Below are 14,722 nucleotides of genomic sequence, written 5' to 3' on the forward strand. Positions count from 1 at the left end.
CTCTGCTATGGCCCAGTAGCAAACCAGAAGCTGCTTCTCAAAAGCAGAATAGTTATCTGCAGAGAACGACATACTTTTCTCCCCAGTCCAAAGGATTATGCTGTGATTCACCCATAAGGACCCAGTAAAAGTTCTATATAGGCCAGGCTTGGTGGCTCATGCCTATAATCCCAACACTTTGGGAGGCCAAGGTGGGAAGATCACTTGAGGCCTGGAATTCAAGACAAGCCTGGGCAACATAGCAAGACCCCATCACTACAAAAATTGTTTTAATTAGCTGGGCCTGGTGGTATGCACCTGTAGTCCCAGCTACTCAGGAGGCTGAGGTAGGAGGGTTGCTTGAGCCCAGCAGGTCAAGGTTGCAATGAGCCAAGATCTCACCACTGTACTCTAGGTTGGCTAACTCTTATCTTCCACAGACATTTCAAGCACCATCAGATCTGTTGTTCATGTGGCCCACATAGAAAAGTAGCTTGCATAGCAGTATTACCTGTTTCAGAATCTTCTCAGGTTCTCAGTCTTATTTAACACTGGCAGTCTTGAGTTACATAGTAATTGGTTTAGAAAAACATGTCCAAATGAGGTATATCTTGCCTCCAAAGAGGCCCAATTAGGCATTATGCCTTTTAGTAAAAAGAGAAATGACATCTCTAAATGTTCTGAACTACTTAATGCCTGGAAATTTCACTGAGGTGACAGCCCTCTGAATTTTTACATTTGGGGATGTGTTTCCTTCTCTATGACCTCCACGTGCCTTATCAAGGTGACTATAGTATTTGCTATTTCCTGCTCATCAGGGAAAATCAGCATGCTGTCATCAATGATAGGACACCTGCATGATATCCTATGGAATACAGCAGCAATCAAAGTCCTTGTGGACTAGATTATCACATAAAATTAAAGAGTTTATATTGTCTAGAGGTGATACCCTGTGAAGGTGTATTGCCAGCCTTGTCAGCTGAAATAAAATGGTGCTTGATAGCCCTTAACTAATAGGTATAAAGAAAGAAGTATTAGCTAGCTCAATAGGTGCATATCAGGTGCTAGGGGTTATGCTGATTTACTCCACCAATGAAATCATATCTGGACGAGCAGCTGCAACTGGAATCACCATCTAATTGAATTTATATTAATCTACTATAATTCTCTAACATCCATTTGTCTTCTACACAGGCTAAATGTAAATGGGATGGTGAGGTAAGGTAAATGGGATGTGATGAGAATCTCCTCCCCTGCATCTTTCAAGTTCTTGAGGGCAGCAGTAATCTGTACAATTCCTTCAGGAATGCAGTATTGCTTTTGATGTACTATTTTTGTATGTTGACAAAGTTCTAGTGGTTTCTGCTTGGCCTTTCCTACCAGAATAGTCTTATGTCCCAGTGTCAGGGAAACATTATAGGGATTCTGCCAGTTTGGAGTTTGTCTATTCAAACTCTGCATTCTGGAACTGAGGAAATAACCACGATGTGAGTTTGGAAACCCAATGGGCTCACTGAGTATTGCATGATCCTAGCTAAAACCTGGAAATAACCCCAATTTTTCCATCAACAAATGAATAATCAAATTATGGTATATCCATACAATGGAATACTACTCAGAAAAAAATAACAATATATACAAACAAACATAGGTAAATATCAAAATTATTGTACCGAGTGAAAGTAGCTAAACAAAAGGAGGACATACTGTGTGGTTCCATTTGTAGAAAATCTAGAAAATGCAAACTAACCTATAGTGACAGGAAGCAGACTGGTGGTCGCCTAGGGATTGGGAGTGGAGGCCCAAGAGAGACAAATTCCAAAGGGTCCCAAGGAAATTCTGGGGTGGCTTAAGTGGGTCCATGACATTCGATGATGTGTTGGTCATGGCAGAATGGCAGAAGCAGAAACTCAATGGCAGTGGGTTGAGAAATGATGAATAATGAGGAGCCAGTGTAACTGTATCCAGAGGCTTCCTGAGGAAGTAAGGAAGGAGACCACTACTACTCCTGCTGCCCTCCTCCCCCCGCCTTGCCTAGTTCACAAGACAGGAGTAAACAGAAAGAAACAAAAGATAAATAGCCAGACAACCTTGGCACCACCACCCAGCCCTAGGAGTTAAACAAAAGTAATAATAATAACATCAACCCCTGGCCTAAACTGCTTGTGCTATCGTAAATTCCAGACACTGTATGAAAAAAGCATTGTAAAACTTTCTGTTCTGTTAGCTGATGCATGTAGCCCCCAGTCACGTTTCCCACACTTGCTCAATTTATCACGACCCTTTCACATGGACCCCTTAAAGTTGTGAGCCTTTAAAAAGGCCAAGTATTTCTTTCTCAGGGAGCTCCGCTCTTTAGACGCAAGTCTGCCGATGCTCCCGGCAGAATAAAAAACCTCTTCCTTCTTTAATCCCGTGTCTGAGGAGTTTCGTCTGCGGTTCGTCCTGCTACAGAAGGACTAAGAAAGATACAGTGATACTGGTTAGCAACATACTTCATGGAATCTCCTCCCAGGTGCTGTTCAGGATTCCACTTAGCTTAATCCAATGAGCTTGTCCCCCTCCGCTCCTTCTCCTGCACTGATTCTGCTCCTAGAGTGGAATTTACCTGCCTTTCCTCCTTGCTAACATCTCCCAACCTTTATTTTCCAGAGCGATTTCTCCCTTTCTCAAACCACACCAGTCCAAGCTAAGCTCTCCCATTTTAGGACTCTTAGGGCATTATTACCTGTATCACATTATATGACATGCTCGATTAAATTCTGCCAAAGTTGAAAAGTACCATAGTGTTAAGTACGTAGAAACTGGCGTCAGACTATCTGAGTTTGATTCTACCTTTGTCATGTAGTGGCTGTGTGACTTTAGTCAAGTAACACAGTCTCTCTGGGCTTCAGTTTCTCCAGCTATAAGCGGATATAACAGTATCTCTTGTTATGAGGATTAAAGGAGTTACTACTATTACAGAGTTCAGTACAGTGTTTGTCACATCCTAAGCCCTAAGAATAGGGATAAAAATCAATTTGTGTTCCTGCTCCAGGAAGTTTCACGCTCATGGTTAAGAGGGATACAAAGATGTATGTGGCATTTGCCCTAGACTCAAGGAGCTAGCAATTTCGTGCTGGTCAGATTTAGATTTCATAGCGATTTTCTGTGCGCCCTGGTCCAGCGGCCTCTGTACTTGGGTAACTTTGGCATGAAAGGCCAGAAAGTCCATTTATAATTGCCACTTTTTAGAACCTGTTGCAAGGCGAAAGAATGGTCGCTGCCAGAATTCAAGAGGAGGAAAGGGTGAAGCCTTTTTGGAGAATGCAGATGATGGCCTTTTTGCAAGGTTTTGGAAGATTTTCGTTTCAACGGACTAAAAGCTACTGCCAGTAGCCTCTAGACAGGCCTGAAAAGGCAGGGGAGGCCCTTCAGACCCCGTTTCCCCACTGCCCCTAACCCTACGGTGGGCCTGGCCTCAGGCCCCGCCCCGCCCCGCCCCGCCCCTGCAGGGTATCTGACCTAGGCCCTGCCCCTCCCAGCCCAGCGCCCCGCCCAGCTCCCCGCCCCCCTCCCCGCCCCTGCAACGTGTAGGCCTCGGCTCCGGCCCCGCCCTATCGCCCCGCCCCTTCCCGGGCTCCCTGTCTTCTGCCCTGCGCTGAGTGTCCGCATCGCCCTCGCGGCAGTCGTGGGCACCCTGCTCGGCGTCGGTGCCTGAAGGAGGCCGCAATGTCGGCCGAGACCCTGGCGGCGGAGGCCGTGGCGTCGCGCCTGGAGCGGCAGGAGGAGGACATCCGCTGGCTGTGGGCGGAGGTCCAGCGCCTGAGGGACGAGCAGCTGAACGCGCCCTACAGCTGCCAGGCGGAGGGGCCGTGCCTCACGCGGGAGGTGGCGCAGCTCCGGGCCGAGAACCGCGACCTGCGCCACCGCCTGTGCCGCCTGCGGCTGTGCCTTGCCGAGGAGCTGAGCCGCCAGGCCACGCTGGAGAGCGCGGAGCTAGCGGGGACGCAGGAGGCCGGCGCACAGGTAAGCTGGCGGTGGGGACTCGGGAGGACGCGGGCGGGGCGGGCCGAGATGGTGCGCGCCGAGCGGTTTTCAACTCCAGGGACAGGTGCGGGGGCGCCCCGGGGGAGAGACAGCCCAGTGCCCTGCGGGTGGCCCGCCCTGTCCTGCTGTGTGCTCCTGTGTGGTGGCCTGGGGAGCCGCTGGATTTCCAGCGTCGCCAGACTTGCCAAATGCTGTTGATTTCTCAATTCGTCCATTAAAGAGCCTGCCTCACATCTTTTTCAGGGGCAGAAATAGTGTTTTCATTTGTTTGAAAAAATGCTGAAGTGTTTAAAACTCGTTATTCTTTCCTTGGGCAGAAAGACTAAGAGCTGCGTATGTAAACTCTTTCATTCTCTCTGGTTCTTTTTTGTTATTGTTGGGGTTTTTTGGGCGAGAAGTTTTAGCTTTTTGTGCCCTTGTTTTGGTGGTTTATCTCGAGAGGATAACTGTATATTTAGCATTTTTATTTAATGCAGTATTTTATGATTTTAGAAAGGATAAATTATCTTCTTTTAACATCATAAACTTCCTGAGTCCTGAAGCTTCTCAGGCTGTGAGATGTTCTGCAGTCCTTTTGGAAGGACAGCTGTGGTGAACTAGCAACATCTTCATGAAATAGTGCATTTGATGTGGCAGGCAGCAACCACACGTTTTCCAGCCACATTATTTGTTTAAAGTTCAAGACAAAAAGTTTTCAAGGGCAAAATATATTAAATGTGCTTAGCAACAGTGTGACAGGAAGGACTGAACCCTGGAGAATGACTTGCCCACTGAGAGTTGTAGGTGGTGGCCAGGAGAGCACAGCTGTGAGCCTCTAAACACAGGCCACTTACAACCTGCTGGCATGACTCTCTTAAGATATGTTGCTTTTTTTTTTTGCCATTGATGTGAGTCATTTATAATTTATCTTTCAGCGTCCTTCTAGTCAAAGCCAAGACGAGGACATGAAAAACAAGAAAATGAAGGAAAGCGAGCCTGACAGTGAGGTAGTTGTTGCTATGGAAACAATATAAAATACTACCTGTAATTTTAAATATGTGTATATAGTTAATCATCTAGGATTTCTAATTTTAAAATTACTGATTAAATTATTATTTGGGTCACATTAGTGTATTTAAAGTTTTTCAAACTGTAAATATGAGATGTCTTGAGAAATGAGCTGCCCATATTTAATAAACATATGTATTTAATCTATTTAAGTTGTGCTAGCAGTTTGTTTGTTTGTTAGTTTTTGGTTTTTTTTTTAGACAGAAGTTTGCTTTTGTTGCCCAGGCTAGGGTGCAATGGCATGATCTTGGTCACTGCAACCTCCGCCTCCTGGGTTCAAGTGATTCTTCTGCCTCAGCCTCCTAAGTAGCTGGGACTACAGGTGCATGCCACCAAGCCCGGCTAATTTTGTTTATTTATTTTATTTTTTTAGTAGAGATGGGGTTTCACTGTGTTAGCCAGGAGGATCTCCATCTCCCGACCTTGTAATCTGCCTGCCTCGGCCTCCCAAAGTGCTGGGATTACAGGCGAGAGCCACGGCGCCCGGCCTTTTTATTTTTTTGTATTCAGGAAATTAGCTACTTTGCTTTTGTATATAAAGCATTAAAACAACCAGTAAGTATTTATCTAGCATCAACATTTGGTAGGAGTGAAGGAGGAATATCTGGGCCCAAATAAATTAGTCTGGTTGAGGAATTCAGGCAGACTCAGGACAAACAACTAGAGAACAGAGTTCAGTGGTGTACAAGTAAGTGCTGTAATGTGTGACTGTGTACCCATTCTGTAAACAGTAGAAAAGGGAGGTGCCGTGGGGCTGGGCATAGTGGCTCATGCCCATAATCCCAGCACTTTGGGAAGCCGAGGCGGGCAGATCACAAAGTCAAGAGATCAAGACCATCCCGGTCAACATGGTGAAACCCCGTCTCTACTAAAAATACAAAAAATTAGCTGGGCGTGTGGCGGGCACCTGTAGTCCCAGCTACTCTCAGGAGGCTGAGGCAGGAGAATCGTTTGAACCCGGGAGGAGGAGGTTGCAGTGAGCTGAGATTGTGCGACTGCACTCCAGCCTGGTGACAGAGCGAGACTCTGTCTAAAAAGAAAAAAAAAGGCTGGGGGGGGAGGTGCCAGTGGGTAAAATAGGTGGAGGACGCGGGCTTTGAGGCTGACCTTTAGAGCTAAGGAGAAATTAGATAGGCAGAGAGGAGCTTTTTGGTGTTGGGAAGTACACATGCTCTTAGCCTTACAGTGGGGTTATGTCCCAATAAAACCAATGTGAGTTTAAAATGTATTTAATACACCTAAGCTAGTGATCATCATAGCTTAGCCTAGCCTACATTAAAAGTGCTCAGAACACTTAACATTAGCTTACAGTTGGGCAAAATTCTCTAACACAAAGCCTATTTTATTATAAAGTGTTGAATATCTCGTGTAATTTACTGAATACTGTAGTGAGTGAAAAACAGAATGGTTGTATGGAATACTCAAAGTACAGTTTCTACTGAATGCATATCACTTTCACAACATCATTAAACTTGCAAAATTGTGGCTGGGTATGGTGACTCATGCCTGTAATCCCAGCACTTTGGGAGGCCAAAAATCGTTTGAGATCAGGAGTTCGAGACCAGCCTGGCCAACATGGCGAAACTCCATCTCTACTACAAATACAAAAATTAGTCTGGCAAGGTGGCAGGTGCCTGTAATCCCAGCTACCCGGGAGGCTGAGGCAGGAAAATCTCTTGAACCTGGGAGGCAGAGGCTGCAGTGAGCTGAGTTCGCGCCCCTGCATTCCAGCCTGGATGACAAAGCAAGACTGTCTCAAAACAACAACAACAACAAACCAAAAAGCAACAACAACAACAACAACAAAATTGTAATTCAAACTGTGGTACATTGGGAGCATCTGTAGAGCTGAGAAGGCAGTGAGGGGGTGAAGCTGATTCAGAGCTGAGCAGCTGGAAAACAGTAGGCTGTATATATTAATCTCATTATAATTTCAGGTGAAACAACCAATTTTCATAAAAGAAAGATTGAAGCTTTTTGAAATACTGAAGAAAGACCATCAGCTCCTACTTTCCATTTATGGAAAAAAAGGGGATACAAGCAATATCATCACAGTGAGAGTGACTGATGGGCAAACAGTGCAAGGAGAAGTCTGGAAAACAACACCTTACCAAGTGGCTGCTGAAATTAGGTAAACCATAGTGTGGAAAAGATATTCAATATTAAGTAATTATACTGGAGCCTGGTGAAAATGTTTTCTTAGGGACTGCTAATATATTACTCTATTCTCACACTGCTAAAAGGACACATCCAAGACTGGGTTATTTATAAAGGAAGAAGGTTTAATTGACTCACAGATCCACAGGGCTGGGGAGGCTTCAGGAAACTTACAATCATGGCAGAAGGGGAAGCAAGCATGTTCTTCTTCACATGGCGGCAGCAAGGAGAAGTGCAGAGCAAAGTGGGGGGAAAACCCCTTATAAAACCATCAGATCTCATGAGAACGCAGTCACCACCAAAGAACAGCATGGAGGTAACAGCCCCTATGATTCGATTACCTCCCACAGGGTCCCTTCCACAAAACGTGGGGATTATGGAAACTACAGTTCAAGATGAGGTTTGGATGGGCACACAGCCAAACCATATCAGCTAATTTTTTTTTTCTTATTCAGTTGCATAAATTAAATGTATTTAATTTTTTTCCTCTGGCTTCTCCAAGGGCCATGTAAATAAGTAGTTGAATATCGGAACACAATCATTTCCTGTTCTCATAAAAATATATAGGAGAGAAAAAATCTGTCTTGACAGGCCATTTTACACTGACTTTATTCATCAATCAAGTAATTTCCGTGAGTTTTTACAGGTCTTTTAATTATAGATCGAAGATATATGTGTTAGAGCTATTATTAGTGTTGGAAAAGTGCATTGACCTTTCTAGGAATTAGATACATTAGTGAAGTTATATTGTTTTGACTAATGCTAATTCCTAGCATTAGAAGCTATTATATAAATACAATTATATAGCTTCTATACAATTGTATTTAATGCCATGTAAATAAATGTTTATCATTTAAAAAACAAACTGTTTCAACAATTGAAATTCTCAGATTTTCTTTGAAAACTATGGCTAAGATTATGTTTCTGATTCATCCTGTTGTATTGTTAAATGCTCTCTCAACCTGTTTTCATGTTTTCCAAGAGGAATGATGTGCTAGGAGAAAACAGGTTGTGAAGCAAGAATAAGTTTGTTTTCTCATGGAGAGTCAGATTGCATGTTAAATGTGTTGGGTCAGTATTTCTCAAAGTGTAGTCCCCAGACCAGCAGCAAAGCATCACCTGGAAACTTGTTAGACAAGCAAATTTGGGGGTCCCACCTCAAACACCCTGAATTGATCAGCTATCTGTGTTTGTATGAGCCCTCCAGGGGCTTCTGATGCAAACTAACCGTCTAGAAGTGACCAGTCCAGCCTAGTGAACATTTCTGGCCCATGCAGTTATTTATGAACCCAGCTTCCTTCAATCTTGTTGATCTGCTGTCCCCTAGGTAGGATTTGTTTGTGTCTAGCGGTGGAAGTTGGGTCCTTGCACAGGCCTGCCTACAGTCAGGAGGAAGAGAAGCTGCAGAACAATGATGCTTTGAGGCCAAGACCCCACAGGGGCTGGCTTCAGTTTTCACTCACATCCTGTTAGCTCTCATTTAGTCACATGGCCATGCCTAGCTGTAAGAGAGAATGGGAATATAGCTCCACTGGCCACCCAGACACATGTGCAGCTAAAGCATTCATACCATGGAAGAGAGGAATGGTTTATGGAACAACAGGGAGTCTGCCCCTCTGATATCCAGATATCTCTAGGTACCCTTCTTTCAACATCTGACACACTCACTCCCCAGGTGAGACAACTCTTTTGTTCCATAGCTCAAAGCCTGGGATTTCTGAGTGATGTACAGAACACCCCCCCATCAGGCTGACCACTTGCATTCTAGTGACAAACTAACAGACAAGTCTGCTCACACCACACGTGTATGCAGTACACAGAAGACAATCACAAAGTGTGTGCTTGGAAAAAAGAAAGAGGAGAAATATAGCAGGGAGTGGTATAGAGAAGTCATCAGATTCTGCTGGAAGCCATTGTGAGGCCCCACAGCCTGGCAGCAGTTAGTGCTTGTGTCAGCCCACCTATTCATCCTTTGTTCTCTGGAAGCAGCTGTCTTGTCCATGATCCCCCATGGGCCCTGATTTTGCACTTTGGTAAGTTCAGAGTTGTCCATTACCCTCATTTGTCACATCTGAAGTGCACGACAGTTTGTCCTCTTGGGGTCTGTGCAGTTTGCACAGCTCAGTTCTGTGGTGCACACTTGGGGCCTGAGGGTTCCTTTAAGGATCACATAGTTACAGATATTTGTGAGCTGGGCTTATAATTTGTTTGACAATATCATTTCCATCATCAGTTAGCTATAGTAGGCTTCTGGTCTGTTTGTAGCTAATCCGTTCCACATGAAAGTAATTTCACTTAAAGAATCTTCTAGATAGACTTCTCACCCTGTTGTTTCATGGCTTTTTAATTTGGCTCACTCCTGTTTCCTCGTTTAATGGACTGAGAGCATATGAAGCAAAAGACTTGTGGGAGGGAGACAGTCTTGCTCTCTAATCCTTGAAGTTCCACTGGCCTCTATTTTCTGGATTTATGTGTGGCCTTTGAGAAGGGCTATCAGTGCCTGTCCCTCCTGCTGTTTGGGAAGGAAGATTGTCTTTCCAATCTTGCATAGCTCCACGTTTCTGAACTTTTAGTCAGTTGAATTACAGGACACAGGCAGGGGGAGCCTCCCTATCCCTTCCATCTCTGCTAGCAAACTAGATTATTTTCATCTGAGATAACGCATTCTTGTAGCTTCTTGCTGAAAGCAACAAGAGTTACCCAGGGTATACCAACACTGTCCCCTCGCCCCCATGCCCCGCCCCTTTTTCCTTCTCGGCTCACCACAACCTCTGCTCTCTGGTTTCAAGGGATTCTCCTGCCTCAGCCTCCCAAGTAGCTGAGATTACAGGCATGTGCCACCACACCCAGCTAATTTTGTATTTTTAGTGGAGATGGGGTTTCTCCATGTTGGTCAGGCTGATCTCGAACTCCCAACCTCAGGTGATGTGCCCACCTCGGCCTCCCAAAGTGCTGGGGTTACAGGTGTGAGCCACCACACCTGGCCTTACTCTCCCCTTTTATATCTGCTTTCTTGTGTGCTACAAGCACTGTGACACATGGTTTGCCTGCAAGTTTTATCAAATATTTTGTTATACTATCACAAAGGTTACTGGCTCTCCATATGTTAGAGTCTGGTTCCTTGTTACTCACTGCCAGTCTGCTAAGCCAGTGCCACATGTTTCGGATTTTTACTTCCAGGTCATTATTTCTTTATTACTTAAGATATATACTAAGCTGCTACAGCAAAGACATCACAAGAAACTCAGTCACTTGAATATGGTCAAAGTCTGTTTTTCATATAGCAGTCTAGACGTGGGTGGCCAGGTTGACTGGGTGACATATCTCCATACAGTCATTTGGGGACCCAAATTTCTCCCATCTTGCTGATCTGTCTGGTACAACGTTGCCCTTGTCTACATGGTCCAGAAAGAACAGCACATGGGTTCCCATCTACAGAAGGTGGAGAGAGGATAGAGAAGTGCCCTCCACTGTTTTAATGATGAGACACAAAAGTGTTACACATGACTTCTCCTTCTGTCCATTGGCTCCAAATCTGGCCACATCTAGCTGCAAGGAAGTCTCGAAAACTCCGTCTGTAGAAGAAGGGCAGAATGGCTTTGCGGAACATGTAGCCATCTGTGACAGTCAGTAGAAATGAAAAGAAAGTTCTACTTGATTAATAATATCTAACATTTATTAAGTTACTGTTATCATATGTACACATTACGTAATCCTGAGTATAAGTGAATGAGGAATGTCCTGTAATCCCCATTTTGTAGATAAGAACACTGAGGCCTAAAAAGCTGAGTAAATTGTCCAATATTTAAACCCAGTTTGGCCTTTCACCTGTGTGCTCCTAACCACAATGCTGTACTGCTGCTCAAGTTAATCACAGAAATGTAAATTAAAAGATTACATTGTAGTCTGGGCACTGTGGCTCACACCTGTAACCCCACCACTTTGAGGGGTGAAAATGGGCGGATCACTTGGGTCAGGAATTTGAGACCAACCTAGCCAACAGGGTGAAACCCTGTCTCCACTACAAATACAAAAAGTAGCCAGACATGGTGGCATGTGCCTGGAATCCCAGCTACTCGGGAGGTTGAGTCAGGACAATCACTTGAACCCGGAAGGCAGAGGTTGTAGTGACCTGACATTGCGCCATTGCTCTCCAGCCTGGGCAACAGAGTGAGACCCTGTCTCAAAAAAAAAAAAAGCTGTAGAGTTGATATAATTTAATAGTACCTAACATTATGAGAACTCAGAGACAAGATACTCTTGTAACTCTGCTAGTAGGAAAATTTTGCAATATATTCTGACAGAAGTCACGGAAAATGCATTTCCCTTGACTAGCAGTTTAACCTCCAGAATTTTTCCTGAGAAAATAATTGAGTAAGATATATATTCAAGAATGTTCATTGCAGCATTATTTTTCATTACTACTCATCCCCCAAAATACCCATAAAAATAATTAAAATGCCTAGCAAATATTGGTTCCTCTGTGACTATTAAATATCATGTTTTAGAAGTCTGTCTCCTGTTAGGGAAAATGCTGTGATTTATTGTTAAGTTTAAGAAGTAGGTTATAAAATAACATAATTATGATACTATTAAATATTTTTTATTCCTATATATTAAATAATGTGGAAAGATATAAACAAAACATCAATGGTAATTTCTTGGTGGTGGAATTATAGGTGACTGTGTGTGTGTGTGTTTTTCTGTGCTTTCCAGGTTTCCTTTCTTAACTTGTGATTTTGTCAACAGTTTTCAAACAATAAATTTATTTAAAAAATACACAAAAAAAGAGAAAGAAAGAGATCAACACCTCACTAGAAGACCATCCTGGCCAATGTGGTGAAACACCATCTCTACTAAAAATACAAAAGTTAGCTGAGCGTGGTGGCGTGTGCCTATAGTCGCAGCTACCAGGAGGCTGAGGCAGGAGAATTGCTTGAACCCAGGAGGCAGGGGTTGCAGTGAGCTGAGATCGCACCACTGCACTCCAGCCTGGCGACAAAGTGAGACTCCATCTCAAAAAAAAAAAAAAAGAAAAGAAGCGAAGGAATCGGATAGTTCATAAAAGTAAAAATAGCTTGTAAGCATGAACCAAAATTAATAATTAAATCAAAACAACAATTTTCAATGTCACGTAGACAAAGATTTATAAAAATTGGGGTACATGGAAGTGATGCGTTCAAATGACATCAGAAATCTTTCAAAGGTACATCACCTTTGATCTAGTAATTCCAATTCTGTGACGTATTCCCAGAAAACAGTCACAGAAGTCGCAAGATGCCTGTGTACAGCTGTCTGTGTGGTATACTCTGTGAGAGCAAAACTTAGGCGACCTCAGTGTGCAGCAGTGGAGGCTTCATTAATAAATAAATACTTCCAGACTGGGAAGTATTTGGAAGGTTGTCTGAGGCATGATAGAGAAAACGCAAGCTATACAATTATGTTGGCAACTGCTTTTAAAGACAGCACATATGCGTGGGTGGGTGGATGGAGGTAGAAAAACCACTGGATGGAAATGTACCAAAATGTTATAAGTAGTGATTTATGATATTTATGTGTGATTTTTTTTATCCTATGTGCTTTCTCAGTTTTCCAAGTTTTTTTAAAACAGTGAATGTGTATTACTTTTCTACATAAAATAAATATTACAAAACAATAAGTATCTGTCTTACTCGTTTACGTTTGTATTTTCTATACACTTCAAAAAAAAAAAGAAAAAACAACCCTAGAAATTCTTTTAATCTTTTAAGGAATCATTGTAACAATGATAAGGTTAACTCCCAAGTGGCTTTTCTCTTCCTAGTCAGGAACTGGCTGAAAGCACAGTAATAGCCAAAGTAAATGGTGAATTGTGGGACCTGGACCGCCCGTTGGAAGGGGACTCTTCTCTAGAGCTGCTTACATTTGATAATGAGGAAGCTCAAGCTGTGAGTATTTAAAATCCAGACAGCCAAACTTTGGGTAGTTATGTTGTAAACTATATTATATAAGAAGCCACATATTGAAGTCACGAATGTTGAGTTTTTTGGGAGTTTCTAAGATTTAAAATTTGAATATTGATGTTTAATAAATATCTGTGGCATGAATGTATACAAATACATGTCGATTTTTAAAGTAGCCCATAATTTCTTTCTTTCTTTTTTTTTTTTTTTTTTTTTTTGAGATGGGATCTTACTCTGTCACCCAGGCTGGAGTACAGTGGTGCAATCATGGCTCACTGCAGCCTCAACCTCCCCTGGCTCAAGTGATCCTCCCACCTCAGCCTCCCGGCTACCTGTGACTACAGGCACGCACCTACACACCCAGCTAATTTTTCATATTTTTTGTAGAGACAGATTTTGCCATGTTGCCCAGGCTGTTCTCAAACTCCTGAGCTCAAGCAGTATGCTTCCCTCAGCCTCCCATAGTGCTAGGATTACAGGTGTGAGCCACTGTGCCCAGCCTTATCATTTCTTACAATAATCATTTCCTTAAGTTAGAATGCTTTGGTTATTAAATCAATGTGTGTTTGAAATGAATTGTTAATAGACTGTTAAAAATGGGTCTACTTTATAATTTAATTTGTATCGAAGAATTTGAAGAAATTATAAGACTCAAATATACTTTAAATACTTAATATAATTTTCTATAAAATAAATACCACATTTTTCACATATGCATGTAATATATGATTTCTGATATACATTGTCGCCTGAACGTTGCAGTTGCCCTTCAAGCTGTCCATTATCTTCATAAAACCTAACTTATGATTAGCTTAGGTTACAGTAATTGCAAGGCTTATACTAAATTTCTTTAAACTATAAGAACCATATTTTAATTTCTGTTTAAAATATGCAAAGTATAACAATTAAATATCTAAATGGTGTGCTATTAATGAAACCATGTTTAAAGGTGATTTTCAGAAAGTTCAGTACTGTAAACTGAATTCACAACTCTCCAGCCATAGGTAGCCATGCCTCAGTTTTGATGCACTACTGCCTATGTGATATCTGCACGTAGATATTTTACAAGAATCTTCAGTACATTCACCATGAAATTTTCTATTTTAACCCCAAAATTTATTTCTTTCCTATTTGCCTAAGTCAATGCATTATTCCACCACATACCCAATTGCTCAACCCAGAACCTTGGAGGTTTTGTGTGATTCCTCCCCGTCCCTCAACTCCATCTCCAGTGAGGGGTAAGCCCAGTAGATTTTACTTCCTAGCATATCTAGAATCTGTCCACTTCTCTCCCTCTCCATTGCCACTGCCTGAGAATCTGCACTCACCTTGTTATAGACCCACTCAAGAAACTACCTACTTGCTGTTTTGTCCCCTGAAATTCATTCCCATTGAGCTATCAAATGATATGTGTAAATGTAAATGTAATCATTGTGCTTAAAACCCTTTAATGCATCCAATTGCATTTGGAGTAAAATGCAAGCTCCTCCCCAAGGCCTGCATGGTCTCTGGCCCTTCCTTACCTCTCTAACCTTTCTCAAGCTATGCTTTGTCCCATCCCTTACGTG

At 42.8% G+C, this 14,722-nt stretch overlaps 1 protein-coding gene across 7 annotated transcripts in view; it reads left to right on the forward strand.

Moving 5' to 3' along the window:
• Window positions 1-3,565: 3,565 nt before the first annotated feature.
• The window catches only part of TARS3 (threonyl-tRNA synthetase 3), a 78,747-nt gene continuing 67,590 nt past the window's right edge, over window positions 3,566-14,722 (forward strand). For 3 of the 7 annotated variants that reach the window (XR_011626047.1, XR_011626048.1, XR_011626049.1), the window contains exons 1-5: window positions 3,566-3,987; window positions 4,923-4,997; window positions 6,993-7,186; window positions 13,016-13,139; window positions 14,295-14,392. Coding sequence is in view for 4 of the 7 variants with exons in the window: in XM_071100542.1 (XP_070956643.1) it covers window positions 3,691-3,987; window positions 4,923-4,997; window positions 6,993-7,186; window positions 13,016-13,139; window positions 14,295-14,392 (788 nt within the window). In the remaining 3 variants the exon portion in view is untranslated. The remainder of the gene's footprint in view (window positions 3,988-4,922; window positions 4,998-6,992; window positions 7,187-13,015; window positions 13,140-14,294; window positions 14,393-14,722) is intronic. The other 4 variants (XM_071100542.1, XM_071100543.1, XM_071100544.1 and 1 more) reach the window with 4 other exon arrangements.

The sequence above is a fragment of the Macaca nemestrina genome, chromosome 7 (assembly GCF_043159975.1).
Source record: "Macaca nemestrina isolate mMacNem1 chromosome 7, mMacNem.hap1, whole genome shotgun sequence".
In the NCBI taxonomy this organism is placed as follows: domain Eukaryota; kingdom Metazoa; phylum Chordata; class Mammalia; order Primates; family Cercopithecidae; genus Macaca; species Macaca nemestrina.